We start from the raw sequence: 21,481 nt of genomic DNA, 5'->3' as shown, positions 1-21,481 counted from the left end.
ATAGATATTCTCTTTGAAATACTTGGGCAAGAAGGTACATAACTGCTGACAGTGAAACAATGATGCAAGCTGAACTGCTTACCACAGATGCATGTAACATTTTTACTATACTTTGTCTTCAGCACATCAAGTTTTATACGGAAGTGTGTGTGTGTGTTGCGTGTGTGTGCATGCGTGTGCATGTGTGTGGACTGGGTGGAAGTGGGAGAGAGATAGATGGGAGGAGGTGGATGTAAGGTTTGTGTGTTGGGGGTGAGAGTGATGGGGCAGAGGGCAAGTGTGCGTGAGGAGATGGCAGTGTGTGTGTGCATGTGTGAGTGTGCGCGCTCACAAAGCACACACTATGCACAGAGAGAGCCCAACACACACATTTTATTCAAAAAGGCTTCACTGCATGAAAGAGAGGTAGACGGGCAGTCATACAGAAACAAAGCATTCTAAACACCCCAACAAACATACATCAAGCAAGCAAATGGCAATTTGGTTATAATTTCAGTTGCAAAAAGGTTTGCCAAGAGACGAGACAATATTTGAACAGAAAAGAAACAACAAATTTGATACAGACTGACAGATTTTATTTTTAAAAAGATAATAATAATTAATGTGCGTTGACACAGACAGTGTGAAACAAACACTATGAAAGCAAACAATATGAGTAATTGCATGGATACATGTGTGTGTGTACCTGAACAGCTGTAGAGCTGAGTTTATCAACCTGTTGGCTGATGTCCAAAAGGTCAGTCAGTTGTTTCACCCCCCCGAAAACAGTATGACTGCCTCACCCTTCACCTTCACCTATCCCATAGTCTCGTGGACTTGGGGTGCCACAGGTGATCTGGTAACCAGCATCCTCCAATCCTCTCGGTTTTCTGAACCGATCCGGTATGAGTTGAGGTGTGGTTGTCATCTACATGTGGCGTGTCTAGGGCATATGAAGCATGGCGGCGCCCATCCCTCTCCATGCATGACCACAGCTGATATCCTCCAACTCGGTGGTTCGCCTTGGTCACAGACACTTGGTCGTTGAGCTCATCTGAGGACTCTTCTGCCCTGGCCGGTGACCTGCATCGAGGTCCTTCGCCCAGTGGTGCCAATGACTGCCTACTAGGGGTTAAAAAAACAGTCATAGACCTAAAAGACCAGCCCACTAGTGTATTGGAATGTACGTGGGAGATGGCAGCCTGCAAACAAAGAATAGGAAGAGTCCAGTTTTTCAAGGCTGTAGTCAGAGGTTTTCTGTGAGGTTTGTGAGTTTGTAACCTGTTGTTTGCCTAGGTTAGGCAGCGTTGTGTTAATCTGATTGTCGGTATGAAGTCGTCGGTATGTGAGTGTAATGTAGTCCTATTTATATACTTTTGAAACATGGGTATTTTTGGCATGTGTTGCATTTTTAGGTAAAAAGCATTTCTGTTTTGCAGTGTATTGATGACTTTTAAAAAAAAAAAGTTTTTTTCAAAGAGCCAGAACAGATCGATGTGGGCTACTTAAGATAGAATTGTTTCATTTCCAGCCACTCATGTCTGATGAACAAAAATATGATTGGGATAGATATGTAAGCACTTGTAACCACCCTTACCCCGCCACTTAGCATTATCAGTTTTGTTGCTGGTCAGCAGGAATCACATGAGTTACGAAGGCTTTGCCTCATGTTTGTTCTTACCGTTGGTGGTAGAATGGCTGAGCTGCACATCTGCCAATACAGAGTTCGTGATGGCCATGGTTCAAATCCCACTCTCGCCCTTGCTGCCACATTTGACTGGAAAACCAGACTGAGCATTTCGTCATTCGGATGAGACGATAAAGGAGGTCCCGTGTGCAACACGCACTTGGCGCACTGAAAAAGAACCCATGGCAACAAGAGTGCTGTCCTCTGGCAAAATTCTGCAGAAGAAATCCACTCTGATAGATTGACAAATATGCAAGCACTCAAGTCCTGACAAAGCGCGTTGGGTTATGCTGCTGGTCAGACATCTGTCCAGCAGATTTGGTGTAGCATATATGGATTTGTCTGGATGCAGTGACACCTCCTTCAGAAACTGAAACTGAAGTGGATTTTTTGTTGTTGTTGTTGTTGTTTTTATGCCAAATAGTGTATATATTGATTTAAGCACACAGTTTGTGCGGCTAAAACAGGTATCTGTCACATTTATTTGATAAAAAAACAACAAAAAAACCGCACTCCCTGACAAGCAGTGGCTTCCAATAAAGGCACGGGCAAAAATAGGGAAACTGTGAAGACAATGAAGCATTCAGGAAAGGAAAAGTCGATACACATGGCCATTCTACACAGATGTTGTTGTTTTTTTTAAGATGTGGACGAATGCACTGACGGGACACACCAGTGCGGGGGGCAGTGTGACAACATTCCGGGCAGCTACCAGTGCTCCTGCAGTGTGGGATTTAAACTGGAGAACGACCAGCGTACCTGTGTTGGTGAGGGAGACAGGGGGCTGGGGGGAGGGGGTGTGTGAATGATACTGTGTCAGTCAGTGAGACAGGGAGAGGTGAATGAATGAATGATACTGTGTCAGTGAGACAGGGAGAGGTGAATGAATGAATGATACTGTGTCAGTGAGACAGGGAGAGGTGAATGAATGATACTGTGTCAGTTAGTGAGACAGGGAGAGGTGAATGAATGAATGATACTGTGTCAGTTAGTGAGACAGGGAGAGGTGAATGAATGAATGATACTGTGTCAGTGAGACAGGGAGAGGTGAATGAATGATACTGTGTCAGTTAGTGAGACAGGGAGAGGTGAATGAATGAATGATACTGTGTCAGTGAGACAGGGAGAGGTGAATGAATGAATGATACTGTGTCAGTTAGTGAGACAGGGAGAGGTGAATGAATGAATGATACTGTGTCAGTCAGTGAGACAGGGAGAGGTGAATGAATGATACTGTGTCAGTGAGACAGGGAGAGGTGAATGAATGAATGATACTGTGTCAGTGAGACAGGGAGAGGTGAATGAATGATACTGTGTCAGTTAGTGAGACAGGGGGAGGTGAATGAATGATACTGTGTCAGTTAGTGAGACAGGGAGAGGTGAATGAATGATACTGTGTCAGTTAGTGAGACAGGGAGAGGTGAATGAATGATACTGTGTCAGTTAGTGAGACAGGGGGAGGTGAATGAATGATACTGTGTCAGTTAGTGAGACAGGGGGAGGTGAATGAATGATACTGTGTCAGTTAGTGAGACAGGGGGAGGTGAATGAATGATACTGTGTCAGTTAGTGAGACAGGGAGAGGTGAATGAATGAATGATACTGTGTCAGTGAGACGGGGAGAGGTGAATGAATGAATGATACTGTGTCAGTCAGTGAGACGGGGAGAGGTGAATGAATGATACTGTGTCAGTCAGTGAGACAGGGAGAGGTGAATGAATGATACTGTGTCAGTGAGACAGGGAGAGGTGAATGAATGAATGATACTGTGTCAGTGAGACAGGGAGAGGTGAATGAATGAATGATACTGTGTCAGTGAGACAGGGAGAGGTGAATGAATGATACTGTGTCAGTTAGTGAGACAGGGAGAGGTGAATGAATGAATGATACTGTGTCAGTCAGTGAGACAGGGAGAGGTGAATGAATGAATGATACTGTGTCAGTGAGACAGGGAGAGGTGAATGAATGAATGATACTGTGTCAGTGAGACAGGGAGAGGTGAATGAATGATACTGTGTCAGTCAGTGAGACAGGGAGAGGTGAATGAATGAATGATACTGTGTCAGTCAGTGAGACAGGGAGAGGTGAATGAATGATACTGTGTCAGTGAGACAGGGAGAGGTGAATGAATGATACTGTGTCAGTGAGACAGGGAGAGGTGAATGAATGAATGATACTGTGTCAGTCAGTGAGACAGGGAGAGGTGAATGAATGAATGATACTGTGTCAGTCAGTGAGACAGGGAGAGGTGAATGAATGATACTGTGTCAGTGAGACAGGGAGAGGTGAATGAATGAATGATACTGTGTCAGTCAGTGAGACAGGGAGAGGTGAATGAATGAATGATACTGTGTCAGTTAGTGAGACAGGGAGAGGTGGGTGGGTTGGATGAATGAATACATGATTTGTGTCGATGAGTGAGACAGGGAGAAAGGAGGGGGTGTGAATGATAGAATGATACTGTGTGTGTTAGTGAGACAGGGAGAGAGACGGGGTGAATTGATGAACGAATCATGCCCTCCACATAAAGGTAGACAGCGGGTAACACACACACACACACACACACACGTCATTAAAAAAAAAAAAACACACCACAACTTGCATCCTATTCCAGCGTGCGACCAGAACCATTGGGGCGTGGAGTGCCGCAACGCCTGTGACTGCAACCCGCTGGGGGTGGATCACTGTGACCCACGGACGGGCTGTGATTGCCTGGACGGCTGGCGAGGCATCCACTGTGAGACGGACATCAATGAGTGCGCGCGTGAGGACGTTTGCACCCATCGGCCCAACTCGGAGTGCGTCAACACAGCAGGGTCCTTCCTCTGCCAGTGCCGTGCCGGCTACAGTCTGAAGGGTGACGTCTGTGAGGGTGGGTGTCACTGACGGAAAAGACAAGACCAGACTTTTAATGTTGCTGATGACAGGAGTATTTATTTTCTACTTCCTGGTATCGTGTTGAGTTATCTGACGGCACCACGATTTTCATGTAAAGAAACTGCAGCTTGTCTTGTTTGGATAAACCATTGTACAGTTAAGTCGTTGGAACTGTTGGATAAACCATTGTACAGTTAAGTCGTTGGAACTGTTGGATAAACCATTGTACAGTTAAGTCGTTGGAACTGCAGCTGTCTTGTTTGGATAAACCATTGTACAGTTAAGTCGTTGGAACTGTTGGATAAACCATTGTACAGTTAAGTCGTTGGAACTGTTGGATAAACCATTGTACAGTTAAGTCGTTGGAACTGTTGGATAAACCATTGTACAGTTAAGTCGTTGGAACTGTTGGATAAACCATTGTACAGTTAAGTCGTTGGAACTGCAGCTGTCTTGTTTGGATAAACCATTGTACAGTTAAGTCGTTCGCCATTGATGTCTTGCACCTTTTTGTTTTTGTTTTTTTGTTTGTTTGTTTTTTGTTGGGTTTTTTGCATTTGTTTCTTGCAGCCTTGTCAACAGCCTTATTTTAGAAAAGACCCAGATGTGAAGGAATCCAAGCGGAAATAATATGTGTGTGTGTGTTTGCTGTAGATACCGATGAGTGTAAAGAGACGCCCAGTCCTTGTGACCAACACTGCAGCAACACCAATGGCTCTTACCAGTGTTCCTGCAACGAGGGATTCAACAGTGAAGGATCTAGCTGTGTTGGTGAGTCGGCTTTAGAGTTTTGGTGTCTCAGTGTGTGGGCACCTTTAGCTTGGGAGTGGGTTGGATTAGAGTTTTGGTGTCTCAGTGTGTGGGCACCTTTAGCTTGGGAGTGGGTTGGATTAGAGTTTTGGTGTCTCAGTGTGTGGGCACCTTTAGCTTGGGAGTGGGTTGGCTTTAGAGTTTGGGTGTCTCAGTGTGTGGGCACCTTTAGCTTGGGAGTGGGTTGGCTTTAGAGTTTTGGTGTCTCAGTGTGTGGGCACCTTTAGCTTGGGAGTGGGTTGGCTTTAGAGTTTTGGTGTCTCAGTGTGTGGGCACCTTTAGCTCAGGAGTGGGGCGGCTTTAGACTTTTGGTGTAGCTCAGTGTGTGGGCACCTTTAGCTCAGGAGTGGGTTGGCTTTAGACTTTTGGTGTCTCAGTGTGTGGGCACCTTTAGCTCGGGAGTGGGTCGGCTTTAGAGTTTTGGTGTAGCTCAGTGTGTGGCACCTTTAGCTCGGGAGTGGGTTGGATTAGAGTTTAGGTGTCTCAGTGTGTGGGCACCTTTAGCTCGGGAGTGGGTCGGCTTTAGAGTTTTGGTGTAGCTCAGTGTGTGGCACCTTTAGCTCGGCTTTAGAGTTTTGATGTCTCAGTGTGTGGGCACCTTCAGTTGAGGAGTGAGTGGGCTTTAGAATTCCAATGTCAGAGTGTGTGGGTACCTTTAGCTGTGGAGTGGCAGGAGGAAGGAAACAGAATGGTTAAGATGCTCATCTGCCAATACAGAGTCCCTGAGGGTGTGGGTTCAAATCCCACTCTACCCCTTTCTCCCAAGTTTGACTGGAAAATCAGACTGAGTGTCTAGTCATTCGGATGAGATGATGAATGGAGACCCCATGTGCAGCACACACTTGGCACGCTGAAAAAGAACTCCAGGCAACAAAAGAGTTGTCCTTTGGCAGAATTAAGTAAAAGAAATCCAGTCTGATTACATGGTTATGCATGCACTCCAGGCCTGACTTGGCAACATTCTGAGGAAGAAATGCCCTGTGATAGCTGTACAAAAATAATTATATACATGCACTCCAGGCCTGACTTGGCAACATTCTGAGGAAGAAATGCCCTGTGATAGCTATACAAAAATAATTATATACATGCACTCCAGGCCTGACAAAGCGCATTGGGTTGTGCTGCTGGTCAGGCATCTGCCTAGCAGATGTGCAGCATATATGGATTCGTCTGTACACAGTGACGCCTCCTTGAGAAACTAAAACTGAAGGGTTCCGGTGTCGCGGTGTGTGGGTGCCAGAAGCGGGCACAACAGCAGAGTGGTTAAAGCGCTGGACCTTCAGTCTGAGGATCCCAGGTTCGAGTCTCGAGAACAGCGCCTGGTGGGTGAAAGGTGGAGGTTGTTTCCAATCCCCCAAGTCAGCAGAGGTGCAGACCTGCTGATGCCTGAAGACCCACTCGTGTGTACACACAGAAGATCAAATACGCATGTTAAAGATCCTGTAATCCATGTCAGCATTCGGTGGATAATGGAAACAAGAACATACCCGGCATGCACCTCCCACTCTAAACGGAGTATGGCTGCCTACATGGCAGGGGTTAAAACGGTCATACATGTAAAAGTCCAATCATGTATACAAGTGAACGCAGCCCAGGAATGGAGAAGTTAGCTTCGGGGCTCCACTGCTAAGTGTACTGGCACCTTTAGTTGGGATGGGTGAGGGTGAAGGTGGAGAGAGGGAGTGAGGAGAGGGGCAGGGGGTGACGGGGGTGGGAGTGTGATGGAAGGGGAGGCGCGCACACACGTATTGTGCGTGTGTGTGTGTGGCTTGTTAATGTTATTGTGGATTTTTATTTGACTAGTTTAAATCGTTTTTTACGGAGTGCCTGATTGTATTATGTATGTGTTTAGATTAATAAGCATGTTTGAGTAGATTGGATTGGAGATGTGTGTGGGTGTTTGTGTGAAAAAGAGATAGTCTTTTTGCATCAGGGGCAGTGTGAATGTGTGTGTATGCGCATGCATGTGTGCATTCTTGTGGGAGAGCGCGCACATCACGTACGTGTGCGAGTGATCTTGTGCACGTGATCAGCACACGCCAAGATCCAAGTGGTTGACAGATAGAGCCCACAGATTGACCGTGCGTTCTTCTCATGGACTCTCCTCCCGCTTCTCCTTTGCAGACGTGAACGAATGCCTGGCAAACCCTTGTGATCAGATCTGTCGGAACACACAGGGAGGCTACAGCTGTGAGTGTGAGGAGGGCTTCCTTCTAAACGCCACCAATCGGCACACCTGCTATGGTGAGTGTCCTCAGCAGTCTGTTAATCACACCTGCTATGGTCAGTGTCCTCAGCAGTATGTCACAATCATCACACCTGCTATGGTCAGTGTCCTCAGCAGTCTGTCACAATCATCACACCTGCTATGGTCAGTGTCCTCAGCAGTCTGTCACAATCATCACACCTGCTATGGTCAGTGTCCTCAGCAGTCTGTCACAATCATCACACCTGCTATGGTCAGTGTCCTCGGCAGTCTGTCACAATCATCACACCTGCTATGGTGAGTGTCCTCAGCAGTCTGTCACAATCATCACACCTGCTATGGTCAGTGTCCTCAGCAGTCTGTCACAATCATCACACCTGCTATGGTCAGTGTCCTCGGCAGTCTGTCACAATCATCACACCTGCTATGGTCAGTGTCCTCGGCAGTCTGTCACAATCATCACACCTGCTATGGTCAGTGTCCTCGGCAGTCTGTCACAATCATCACACCTGCTATGGTCAGTGTCCTCAGCAGTCTGTCACAATCATCACACCTGCTATGGTCAGTGTCCTCGAAAGTCTGTCACAATCATCACACCTGCTATGGTCAGTGTCCTCGGCAGTCTGTCACAATCATCACACCTGCTATGGTCAGTGTCCTCGGCAGTCTGTCACAATCACACATGCTATGGAAGACAAATATTTGTTGATGTGCTGCACATACTGACATAGATTAATTGTCTTGATGATGATGATACTAACATTGATGAATGCCATTTGTACAGAGTATTTCTCGAGCTACTCAAATTACAGAAAACAGCTCAAATTAACAATAGAGAAAAAAAAAACTCACAACATGCCTCACAGAGCAAATGAGTTTACAACTTTTTTTTTTTTTTTTTAATTGCTTTTCCTACCCCTTTCTTTTTACCGAAAAAAAAAAAATGCTATGTTGAGTGAGTTTGTGTGATTGATAGTAATGCCTGGCTTTGTTTACAAATGTCTTGATTTAGTTCATTTACATACACAACAGAATAAAATAAAAAAATTTTGCTTCCTACATTTTTTTCTCAATCAGTATTTGATTACGTGGTACAGTATCACTTACGGAATGATCTTTTGTGTTGCTGTGACAACAATTGTAACCCCCAGATGGAAAAAAGACTGTTGTGTGTACAAATGGAATGTTGTGTGTACCACAGAATACTAAACAGGCAGAAGGGACATTCCTTCTTCGCGCGATCGGAAAACGCGTTCCGGTTGGCCAAGGCGTCCGCCATCTTGTTTACCCTGTAACTCGCGCGCACACACACACACACACACACACGCCTTATGTTGGAGTCATTGGAAAGTCGCTTTCCAAGTTTCGTTTTACCACACACTGATTTTGAGTGTACTATCTGTTTCTTTCTATGTGCTTCTGACCAGATAAATTCGGCTGTGCACATACTTGACTGAATCAGAGTTCGCTAGATTGCGCCGATCGACTGATTGCGCGTAACACTAACAGGCGGAGTTTGCAAGGAAAGAGGAGGGGTGGGGATGGCGTCCGCGTTGTTTCTGCAGTTCATTACATTTACCCTATAACACCCGTAAAGAAGCTGAATATGACTGAGTCTATTCATCACTGGGCCAAAGTATTTTAGGCCTACTGGCAAACTCTAGCCTGTGATTACATTGTCAGTCACTTCAGATGAATCTGTGTGCATGTTTGTAACGTGAGTGAGATTGTGAGTATGTATGCGTGTTTGGATAACATTCCTCTTCAGCATTAAAAACATACAAGGACACATTTTTTCATTATAACAGCAAAACCCCTTATAGGCGGTCACTGTATGAGCAGTACCAGTGAGATGGTTCTCACAGGGAGTTTTCCACCTCAAACGAGGAAGAAAAAGAAGGCAATTCAGTGTTTCCAAGCACTTTTGCTTCCTATATTTATGAATTCAAACTTCTTTTGAGAGGCCGCCTCTAATTTACAGCCACTACTTCCTGGCTAAAGGGGTGGCCGCCCAAGAGAGGATTTACTGTATATTATTGTATTAAAAATCATTGTATTAAAATAGTGTACTCACATCAATGCACCTTCCTCGATCAGCCACAGAATTGTGAATGTCACAGAATGTAGAGTAGGCATCACTGTCAGTGTCAATCTAACATTTTTCACCCAAACAACAGATAATGAAGATTACTGTCATTTGACACATTTCACAAATAGGTCACTATCATGCACTGCCAGTGTTGCTCAGATTATAAATAAATCCTCAGAGTATCACACAGTCAATGTCATACTTTGCACAGATAGGGAAATCCAAATAGCATTATACTGTCACCAGTGTCAGTGTCACACACACGTTGCAGAGATAGGGAAATCCTTAGAGTGTCATATACTGTCACCAGTTATTCTCTAACTGAAGAATATGTTCACTATGTTTCTTCTTCAACTTTTTCTTGCCTTCCTGTGATGTCTTCAACTTCCTCTGCAGGCTTTTATTTTCTTTCTTCAAAGCGTCAAGAGCCTGCTTGGTTTTCTCAAGTTCTTTCATTAGAGTGTCACTGTCAATTCTGGGCTCTTTAGCAGGTGGTTCATCAAGCGGTGCCACATCACTGACATTACTGCTGTTGGTACAAGGGCTGGCTTCAGAATCTGAATCGGAATGTTGTCTTTTTCGTTTATCTAGTGCCACAATGACGTCTCTCTTCTTTGGTTGAGGTCGTCGACAATCTAGAGAGGGAGGAGGATTTGGGCAGGTGACGAGGGTAGGGACTGCAGTTGGAAGGAGTCTAGATTCCTGAATGTTTGTCGGGCAGTTGAAAGCCTTCTCCTCAAAGTGCACTGAGCACACCTGTTTCCTCTTGATGTTGGAGATGTTGCCGTCAGCTCGTCGGATGTTGACCCATTTCTGGCATCTTAAAAAAAAAATTTTTTAAGTATTTTTATTTACTCACACCATGACAGTGCACTCATACATAAAACCTCTCACCAACTCTTATGGAAAAATGTGGTGCACAAAAAAAGACAGATCCATACTGAAATACACACACACTCTCTCTCTCTCTCTCTCTCTCTCTCTCTCTCTCACTCACTCACTCACTCACTCACTCACTCACTCACTCACTCACCCACACACACACACACACACACACACACACACACACACACACACACACACACACACACACATTATTTTGTTCCAGTGTTTTCCGCAGAGCAGCAGACTCCGGTTAGTATAAACAATGACCAGAATCAGTCAGAATTGCTTGTTTTCTACGACTCAATTTCTGTCTGTGCTTTGACACTTTGAAAGCCACCACACACACACACACACACACAACACAACACAACACAACACCCCCACCCCCCCCCACCCCCACCCCCACCACCACCACCACCCCCACCACCACCACCACCACCCCCACCACCACCCCCACCACCACCACCACCACCTCCTCCTCCTCCTCCTCCTCCTCCTCCTCCTCTTCTCCGCACCATCAGCGGTTTCCTCACAGGCGATACATTTCTCCCGAAGCAACGCAGATGTCTTATCACAGGAAAATATAAACATCAACGTAGGCTGAGTCTGCGAAGCTTGGCCTCCCATGGAGAATGCCCAAACTGAAAAGAAAAAGATATGAACTTACCGTTCTCTTTCCATCTCTGGGTTGGGAAAATTAAACATCCACACAGTTCTGCCCGTCCTTTCATCGATGCTGGTTTTGCTGTTATTACTGCAGTTAATTACACAGCAGTACTTCGCACCACGTGTTGATACTGTTGAAATAGCCGCCATCGCAAATCGTGTACATGGATAACAAAATGGCGGCCTGAGTATGTACGGAAACTAACGGAACATACCGAAGGCGCGTATGTCCGTTCTGCCTATTTAGTATTCTGTGGTGTGTACCAGTGCCAACTGAATGGTGTGTTGTGTGTACCAGTGCCAACTGAATGGTGTGTTGTGTGTACCATTGCCAACTGAATGGTGCGTTGTGTGTACCAGTGCCAACTGAATGGTGCGTTGTGTGTACCAGTGCCAACTGAATGGTGCGTTGTGTGTACCAGTGCCAACTGAATGGTGTGTTGTGTGTACCAGTGCCAACTGAATGGTGCGTTGTGTGTACCAGTGCAAACTGAATGGTGCGTTGTGTGTACCAGTGCAAACTGAATGGTGCGTTGTGTGTACCAGTGCAAACTGAATGCTGTGTGTACCAATGCAAACTGAATGGTGCGTTGTGTGTACCAGTGCAAACTGAATGGTGCGTTGTGTGTACCAGTGCAAACTGAATGGTGTGTTGTGTGTACCAGTGCAAACTGAATGGTGTGTTGTGTGTACCAGTGCAAACTGAATGGTGTGTTGTGTGTACCAGTGCAAACTGAATGGTGTGTTGTGTGTACCAGTGCAAACTGAATGGTGTGTTCTGTGTACCAGTGCCAACTGAATAGTGTGTTGTGTGTACCAGTGCAAACTGAATGGTGTGTTGTGTGTACCAGTGCAAACTGAATGCTGTGTGTACCAATGCAAACTGAATGGTGTGTTGTGTGTACCAATGCAAACTGAATGGTGTGTTGTGTGTACCAGTGCAAACTGAATGGTGTGTTGTGTGTACCAGTGCAAACTGAATGGTGTGTTGTGTGTACCAGTGCCAACCGTATGATGTGTTGTGTGTACCAGTGCCAACTGTATGGAGTGTTGTGTGTACCAATGCAAACTGAATGGTGTGTTGGGTGTATCAGTGCCAACTGTATGGTGTGTTGTGTGTACCAATGCAAACTGAGTGATGTTTTGTGTGTACTAGTGCCAGCCGAATGGTATGTTGTGTGCACCAGTGCAAACTGAATGGTGTGTGTACCAGTGCAAACCGAATGGTGTGTGTACCAGTGCAAACTGGCTGGTACAAACTGAATGGTGTGTGTACCAGTGCAAACTGAATGGTGTGTTGTGTGTACCAGTGCAAACTGAATGGTGTGTTGTGTGTACCAGTGCCAACTGAATGGTGTGTTGTGTGTACCAGTGCAAACTGAATGCAGCAGCAGCAACAGCTGTGAGGAGGGTTGTGTGTACAAGGACGGACAGAATGTGTGCTTCTGCCCTCCCGGTTATGTGGTCAATGCCACAGACACCGACAAATGTCAAGGTAAAGGCCCCCTCCTCCTCCTCCTCCTCTTCTTCTTTTTTTTCTTGTTCCCCTTGTTTTTGTTCTTCTACTTGTCTTCTTGTTGTTGTTCTTTTTCTTCTTATTATTATTATCATTGTGTTCGGTTTGTTTGGTTTTTTTGTTTGTTTTTTTTAAATAATAATATTATTATCATTTATTATTATTCCTATTATTATTATTGGATGTTTAGAGGGAAAGGAGGGAGGGAGTATTTGGGGGGGGGGGGGGTGATGACCGGATGGTAGGGGGATGAGTATTGCCCCTTTGATCAGCTCTGCCCACCTGTCTCTCCCCGTCACATCATTCATAACAATCTGATTGCTCTTTTTTTTCTTCTTTTTTTTAAAACAAGACCTATTTTTCCACCACTTTCTCTTTCTTCTTCGTTGGTTACTTTTTCCTTTTTCTTTTCTTTTTTTTTTATGGGGGGGGAGGGGAGCATGGGGGGTGTGTGGAGTGGAGGGGGTGGGGGCCAGCATGGGGGTGGGGGGACTTGCTTATTGCCATTTACTTTCTCTCTGCACCTCTGTCTCCCTCACTGTCTGTCTCTGTCTCTCCTCTCTCTGATTCTGTCTCTGTCTCTCCCTCACTGTCTGTCTCTCCTCTCTCTGATTCTGTCTCTCCCTCACTGTCTGTCTCTGTCTCTCCTCTCTCTGATTCTGTCTGTCTCTGTCTCTCCCTCACTGTCTCTGTATCTCCTTTCTCTGATTCTGTCTCTGTCTCTCCCTCACTGTCTGTCTCTGTCTCTCCTCTCTCTGATTCTGTCTCTGTCTCTCCCTCACTGTCTGTCTCTGTCTCTCCTCTCTCTGATTCTGTCTCTGTCTCTCCCTCACTGTCTCTGTCTCTCCTCTCTCTGATTCTGTCTCTGTCTCTCCCTCACTGTCTGTCTCTGTCTCTCCTCTCTCTGATTCTGTCTCTCCCTCACTGTCTGTCTCTGTCTCTCCTCTCTCTGATTCTGTCTGTCTCTGTCTCTCCCTCACTGTCTCTGTATCTCCTCTCTCTGATTCTGTCTCTGTCTCTCCCTCACTGTCTGTCTCTGTATCTCCTTTCTCTGATTCTGTCTCTCTCTCCGCTTTTGTCTCTCTATTTTGCTTTCTCTCTCTCTCGCTCTGAGTCTATCGCATGCTCGTCTCTCACTCTTCCTTTCTGTCTCTGTTTCTCTGTCTCTCTCCCCCCCCACCCCATTCCACACCCCACCCCCTCTTTCTCTCTCTCTTTCACTCTCTCTCTCTCTCTCACTCTTGGGGTTGATGATAACGATGATGATGACAACTTTGATGGTGATGATGGCGGGATGATGATGCAATGACTGACAGATATTGACGAGTGTGTGCCGGGAAAGAACCCTTGTGTCAACGGCAACTGCGCCAACCATCCCGGAACGTTCGCCTGTACCTGTGACAGTGGCACCTACCTGCTGGCAGACAAAATCACCTGCCAAGGTGAGTCTTGTCTCACCCTTCCCAACCAACCTCCGTCCCTGTCTTTCTGCCTGCCTGCCTGCATGCCTGCCTGTCTGTCTGTCTGTGACATTGAACAAAAGCAAACATATCGTAGACAGTATTTGGATATCCTTATGAGTATCTGACTCAGGGGTTCCCCATGAAGGGTGTACATGTCATAATCCTAACAAAATGACAATGGAATCAGAGTATGTAAACGTCGTAATCCTAACAAAATGACAGTGGAATCAGAATATGTAAACGTCATAATCTTAACAAAATGGCAATGGAATCAGAATGTAAACATCGTAATCCTAACAAAATGACAATAGAATCAGAATGTAAACATCATAATTCTAACAAAATGACAGTGGAATCAGAGAATGTAAACATCATAATCCTAACAAAATGACAATGGAATCAGAGTATGTAAACATCATAATCCTAAAATAATGGCAAAGAAATCAGTTTGTAAATGTCATAATCCTAAAATAATGGCAAAGAAATCAGTATGTAAACGTCATAATCCTAACATAATGGCAAAGAAATCAGTGTATGTAAACATCATAATCCTAACATAATGGCAAAGAAATCAGTGTATGTAAACATCATAATCCTAACATAACAGCAGAGAAATCAGTGTATGTAAACGTCATAATCCTAACATAATGGCAAAGAAATCAGTGTATGTAAACATCATAATTCTAACATAACAGTGAAGAAATCGGTGTGTGTAAATGTCATAATCCTAACATAATGGCAAAGAAATCCGTGTATGTAAACGTCATAATCCTAACATAATGGCAAAGAAATCATGTAAAGGTCATAATCCTAATATAATGGCAAAGAAATCATGTAAACGTCATAATCCTAACATAATGGCAAAGAAATCCAGTAAACGTCATAATCCTAACATGATGCCAAAGAAATCATGTAAAGGTCATAATCCTAATGGCAAGGAAATCTTGTAAACATAATCCTAATATAATGGCAAAGAAATCATGTAAACATCATAATCCTAATATAATGGCAAAGAAATGTAAACATCATAATCCTAACATAATGGCAAAGAAATCATGTAAATGTGATAATCCTAATGGCAAAGAAATCATGTAAACGTGATAATCCTAATGGCAAAGAAATCAGAGTTTATCGAACAGTGCTGTGGTCTCTTCATCATCAGCATAAAAGTCATAATTTATGATAAGGAAATCAATATTCACTGAGCTGTATATTGTGGCCGTATAAGTCATGTGATCTTACGACGACAAAGAAATCAAAGTTCACTGAATGGCCTCATGGACCGTGCATGATGGATGCAGAAGTCCTGATCATAGGCAGACAACAACAGTCGTAACGCTATGACGAGTAAGTCACTGATCAGCCCTGATAGCCAGCACACACTCAGACCATGAGTCTTTTGGGGCATCTTACATGGGGTAGAACTCTGATTAACCTTCAACTTCCAGGTACGCCTTGTTTAATCAGTCGATTAACAATTGATTCCATGTCCATTGCATAAACATCACTGTGTAGTGTTCACTGAGTGTCTGTCAGTTGATGAACGATCAACAGTTTAGTGTTCACTGAGTGTCTGTCAGTTGATGAACGATCAACAGTTTAGTGTTCACTGAGTGTCTGTCAGTTGATGAACGATCAACAGTTTAGTGTTCACTGAGTGTCTGTCAGTTGATGAACGATCAACAGTTTAGTGTTCACTGAGTGTATGTCAGTTGATGAATGATCAACAGTTTAGTGTTCACTGAGTGTCAGTTGATGAATGATCAACAGTTTAGTGTTCACTGAGTGTGTCAGTTGAACGATCAACAGTTTAGTGTTCACTGAGTGTCTGTCAGTTAACATCATTTTCTTGTATTGATGATGATGAAGATAATTGATAACAAGTTGTTGCTGCTTCTGTTTCTGCAGTTGTTGGTTTTCTTCCTCTTCTTCTTCTTCTTTTGTTTATTGATTTTTAGAAATATGTTTATTATACTCTTGGACGCACAAAGTTAGATCATCAAAAAACAAAAACGAAAGGCTTCAAGCACCTGGAGCTGTAGTTAGAGAATAGACTCACATGATAATGACCACAACACAAATGTGTTGGCATCTCCGAACGCGCGACTTTCTCTCCAACAGCCTGCGATCAGGGAACGTTTGGCCTAAACTGCGAGTCCAAGTGCACGTGTAGCAAGGAGACCACGCAGTCATGTGACCGCGTCACGGGAAACTGCATGTGCATCGAGGGCTGGGAGGGGGGCGACTGCAGCACGGACATTGACATGTGCTCACGCAACGACAGCCTGTGTGCGGACGTGGCCAACTCGAACTGCTCAGATCCAGCAGGCTTTTACCGCTGCCAGTGCTTGAAGGGCTTCTACAAATCGGGTGACCAGTGCCTCCGTGAGTCAGCTCTTCTTCTTTTTTTCTTTTTTTATATAATCTATTTTCTTGTAGTTTTCTCCTTGGTTGTGGTGGTGGTGTTATTGATGTTTGTGGTTGTGTGGTGGTAGGTGTGTGTGTGTGTGTTATCATTTGAACATTTTTCAGTCACTGAGACGAGCAAAACAAGTGTTCTGGTTACACTTTGCAAGAGAAATTGGGAGTTTGTCTGTGACCTTAGTAAATAATGATTTGTGGTTTGTTTTGCACTGTTTTCACTTTGAACAAATAGCGAGTTCAGTTTCCACGTTCACCATAATACCATAAAAACGCTAGTGGGTTCCTGTCCCCCCCAGAATAGTAGTGAACAAGAAGAGCAACACTGCTTCAGTAAATGGTAATGTGTGTGTGCGTGTGAGTGCGCGCGCCCGTGTGTGTGTACATGTGCACACGTGTGTGTGTGTGTGTGTGTGTGTGTGTGTGTGTGTGACAGCCTGTGATCGCTATCACTACGGCACGGAGTGCAGCGAGAAATGCTCCTGTGACCGTGCCAACACGGCCGACTGTAACGACACCAACGGAGTTTGCACATGCAAACCGGAGTGGAAGGGACAGAACTGCACAGAGGACGTGGACGAGTGCTCTTCTCCTGACTCCCACACCTGTTCAGCGGACAAGCACGAGCAGTGTCACAACCAGGATGGCAGCTACGCCTGCAACTGTGTTGACGGATATTACAGACCCAGCCCTGTGGACAACTGCACAGGTGGGCTTTTGAAACTGATTTTTATTGTTGTTTATTGACTCACTTGTGTAAACAAAGTGAGTCTATGTTTTAACCCGGTGTTTGGTTGTCTGTGTGTGTTCGTGTGTCTGTGTGTCCGTGGTAAACTTTAACATTGACATTTTCTCTGCAAATACTTTGTCAGCTGACACCAAATTTGGCATAAAAATAGGAAAAATTCAGTTCTTTCCAGTCATCTTGTTTAAAACAATATTGCACCTCTGGGATGGGCACAAAACAAAAAAAATGAAGCCTAATTATATGCAAACTGCATTTACTGTAATATTTATATTTTTTGTATTCTCTAAACTTGGCACTTTGACCTCTTATTCGGACACAACAACAAGAGGAGTCATTATTATCATTTTATGTTCAAACAGGAACTTCTTTTGCTAAGCATGGAATTTTTATTTATTTTGCAAACGTTTTGGTGCAGATAGTAAAAAAGGGAAATTACTCTGTAATTAATGCTAGGGACTTAATTTATCACAAGTGAGTCTTGAAGGCCTTGCCTCTCTTGTTGTTGCTTATAGTGAAGCCGACTGCACAGGGCCATGTCAGGGACTGCCAAATGATATGATTGCTCAACCTCATCAATGCAAAACTGTCACGTCGACAAAAATCACGAAGACAAAGCCACAAAACAGTTTGTGACGTCATCTTAACCATTTAGCTCCCAAGAGCAAATAAGACTAGGCTTTGCTGAGGACGCCAGCCATTCCGCTTAATTTATCATCTCCAAATTACAAAAAATCGTGAAAAAAAATTGGGGGGTGGGCAACTTCAAAGCCAGACAAAAAAAAAAAAAATCCGTCTTATAAAAGGAAAAGTAGAGGAGAAAATGTGGGTATTGCCACAAAGAACCTAAAAAAGGCCATATGGGAAAATGACACTGCAGGATGGACAGCTAGTGCCCAGCCCAGTGTTTTCAATTTCACTACCTAGTCACCAGAGCAAAACAGCTCAGAACATCATAGACTGCGGAAAAGGGAGAAAAAAAAAAGTCCAGGCATGCTCGAAAAAAGAAAGGGGAACGGACTGGGAAGGCAGAAAAAGGAGACAACAGTGAAGGAAGAAAAAAGGCAGAAACAAAGAGAGTGATAGAAATTAGGAAATTTCTAGCGCAGAATTTACAGAAGGCAGGGATGCCGTTATACTGAAAGACCCCTGGCTTCCCCACAGGGGCTGAAATAGATGGAGAAATTACAAGGCAATATTTGCCAGTGAAGAAGATTAAAACCCCAGCTTACCAGTAAAACCACTAACACGTGTTCAGCAGTACCCTCCTAAAGTAAACCTGACGTGTATTTTTCATTTATGAACTCTTTGTAAATATGTCCATACATACTCTTGCACGAAATTATTTCAAACCTCATGAATGTCTTGTTACTGACATACTAATTTGTTTGTATGTTTGTTGGACTATTTCTTTCCTTTATATGTTGGTCAAATGCTATCTATCAAAATGAATGGATAGGTGACAGAAAGTTGTGGTGGGCGAGGGTCAGTGTCTTCTCTGGTGTCCTAACAGAATGGAAGATTCGGTCACTGCAAACTGTTCTGATGTCCTAACAGAATGGAAGATTCAGTCACTGCAAACTGTGCATGACAAACTGTTCTCTGGTGTCCTAACAGAATGGAAGATTCGGTCACTGCAAACTGTGCATGACAAACTGTTCTCTATGTCCTAACAGAATGGAAGATTCGGTCACTGCAAACTGTGCATGACAAACTGTTCTCTGGTGTCCTAACAGAATGGAAGATTCGGTCACTGCAAACTGTGCATGACAAACTGTTCTCTGATGTCCTAACAGAATGGAAGATTCAGTCACTGCAAACTGTGCATGACAAACTGTTCTCTGATGTCCTAACAGAATGGAAGATTCAGTCACTGCAAACTGTTCTCTGATGTCCTAACAGAATGGAAGATTAGGTCACTGCAAACTGTTCTCTGATGTCCTAACAGAATGGAAGATTAGGTCACTGCAAACTGTTCTCTGATGTCCTAACAGAATGGAAGATTCAGTCACTGCAAACTGTTCTCTGATGTCCTAACAGAATGGAAGATTCGGTCACTGCAAACTGTGCATGACAAACTGTTCTCTGATGTCCTAACAGAATGGAAGATTCGGTCACTGCAAACTGTTCTCTGGTGTCCTAACAGAATGGAAGATTCGGTCACTGCAAACTGTTCTCTGGTGTCCTAACAGAATGGAAGATTCAGTCACTGCAAACTGTTCTCTGATGTCCTAACAGAATGGAAGATTCAGTCACTGCAAACTGTTCTCTGATGTCCTAACAGAATGGAAGATTCGGTCACTGCAAACTGTGCATGACAAACTGTTCTCTGATGTCCTAACAGAATGGAAGATTCGGTCACTGCAAACTGTGCATGACAAACTGTTCTCTGATGTCCTAACAGAATGGAAGATTCAGTCACTGCAAACTGTGCATGACAAACTGTTCTCTGGTGTCCTAACAGAATGGAAGATTCGGTCACTGCAAACTGTGCATGACAAACTGTTCTCTGATGTCCTAACAGAATGGAAGATTCGGTCAATGCAAACTGTGCATGACAAACTGTTCTCTGATGTCCTAACAGAATGGAAGATTCGGTCAATGCAAACTGTGCATGACAAACTGTTCTCTGGTGTCCTAACAGAATGGAAGATTCGGTCAATGCAAACTGTGCATGACAAACTGTTCTCTGATGTCCTAACAGAATGGAAGATTCGGTCACTGCAAACTGTGCATGACAAACTGTTCTCTGATGTCCTAACAGAATGGAAGATTCGGTCAATGCAAACTGTGCATGACAAACTGTTCTCTGGTGTCCTAACAGAATGGAAGATTCGGTCAATGCAAACTGTGCATGACAAACTGTTCTCTGGTGTCCTAACAGAATGGAAGATTCAGTCAATGCAAACTGTGCATGACAAACTGTTCTCTGATGTCCTAACAGAATGGAAGATTCAGTCACTGCAAACTGTGCATGACAAACTGTTCTCTGATGTCCTAACAGAATGGAAGATTCAGTCACTGCAAACTGTGCATGACAAACTGTTCTCTGGTGTCCTAACAGAATGGAAGATTCAGTCACTGCAAACTGTGCATGACAAACTGTTCTCTGATGTCCTAACAGAATGGAAGATTCGGTCACTGCAAACTGCATGACAAACTGTTCTCTGGTGTCCTAACAGAATGGAAGATTCGGTCAATGCAAACTGTGCATGACAAACTGTTCTCTGATGTCCTAACAGAATGGAAGATTCGGTCACTGCAAACTGTGCATGACAAACTGTTCTCTGGTGTCCTAACAGAATGGAAGATTCGGTCACTGCAAACTGTTCTCTGGTGTCCTAACAGAATGGAAGATTCAGTCACTGCAAACTGTTCTCTGGTGTCCTAACAGAATGGAAGATTCAGTCACTGCAAACTGTTCTCTGGTGTCCTAACAGAATGGAAGATTCAGTCACTGCAAACTGTTCTCTATGTCCTAACAGAATGGAAGATTCGGTCACTGCAAACTGTTCTCTGGTGTCCTAACAGAATGGAAGATTCAGTCACTGCAAACTGTTCTCTATGTCCTAACAGAATGGAAGATTCGGTCACTGCAAACTGTTCTCTGGTGTCCTAACAGAATGGAAGATTCAGTCACTGCAAACTGTTCTCTGGTGTCCTAACAGAATGGAAGATTCAGTCACTGCAAACTGTTCTGATGTCCTAACAGAATGGAAGATTCAGTCACTGCAAACTGTGCATGACAAACTGTTCTCTAGCGTCCTAACAGAATGGAAGATTCGGTCACTGCAAACTGTTCTCTGGTGTCCTAACAGAATGGAAGATTCAGTCACTGCAAACTGTTCTCTGGTGTCCTAACAGAATGGAAGATTCGGTCACTGCAAACTGTTCTCTGATGTCCTAACAGAATGGAAGATTCGGTCACTGCAAACTGTTCTCTGATGTCCTAACAGAATGGAAGATTCAGTCACTGCAAACTGTTCTCTGGTGTCCTAACAGAATGGAAGATTCAGTCACTGCAAACTGTTCTCTGATGTCCTAACAGAATGGAAGATTCGGTCACTGCAAACTATGCATGACAACCTGCACTGGTATATCGAGGACAGCTTTCTTCAGCACCATATATACAGCAGA

General features: G+C 44.2%; 1 protein-coding gene across 2 annotated transcripts in view; it reads left to right on the top strand.

Annotated features, from left to right (window-relative positions):
- The window catches only part of LOC143290354 (uncharacterized), a 153,974-nt gene that overhangs the window by 103,915 nt on the left and 28,578 nt on the right, over window positions 1-21,481 (top strand). For both annotated transcript variants that reach the window (XM_076599716.1, XM_076599717.1), the window contains 8 exons: window positions 2,311-2,433; window positions 4,281-4,538; window positions 5,198-5,314; window positions 7,478-7,597; window positions 12,572-12,694; window positions 14,032-14,157; window positions 16,300-16,563; window positions 17,036-17,308. In XM_076599716.1, coding sequence (XP_076455831.1) covers window positions 2,311-2,433; window positions 4,281-4,538; window positions 5,198-5,314; window positions 7,478-7,597; window positions 12,572-12,694; window positions 14,032-14,157; window positions 16,300-16,563; window positions 17,036-17,308 — 1,404 coding nt within the window. The remainder of the gene's footprint in view (window positions 1-2,310; window positions 2,434-4,280; window positions 4,539-5,197; window positions 5,315-7,477; window positions 7,598-12,571; window positions 12,695-14,031; window positions 14,158-16,299; window positions 16,564-17,035; window positions 17,309-21,481) is intronic.

The sequence above is a fragment of the Babylonia areolata genome, chromosome 15, assembly GCF_041734735.1.
Source record: "Babylonia areolata isolate BAREFJ2019XMU chromosome 15, ASM4173473v1, whole genome shotgun sequence".
Taxonomy (NCBI): Eukaryota; Metazoa; Mollusca; class Gastropoda; order Neogastropoda; family Buccinidae; genus Babylonia; species Babylonia areolata.
The sequence above is the reverse complement of the archived record's forward strand: the minus strand, read 5'-3'. Positions and strand labels throughout refer to the sequence as shown.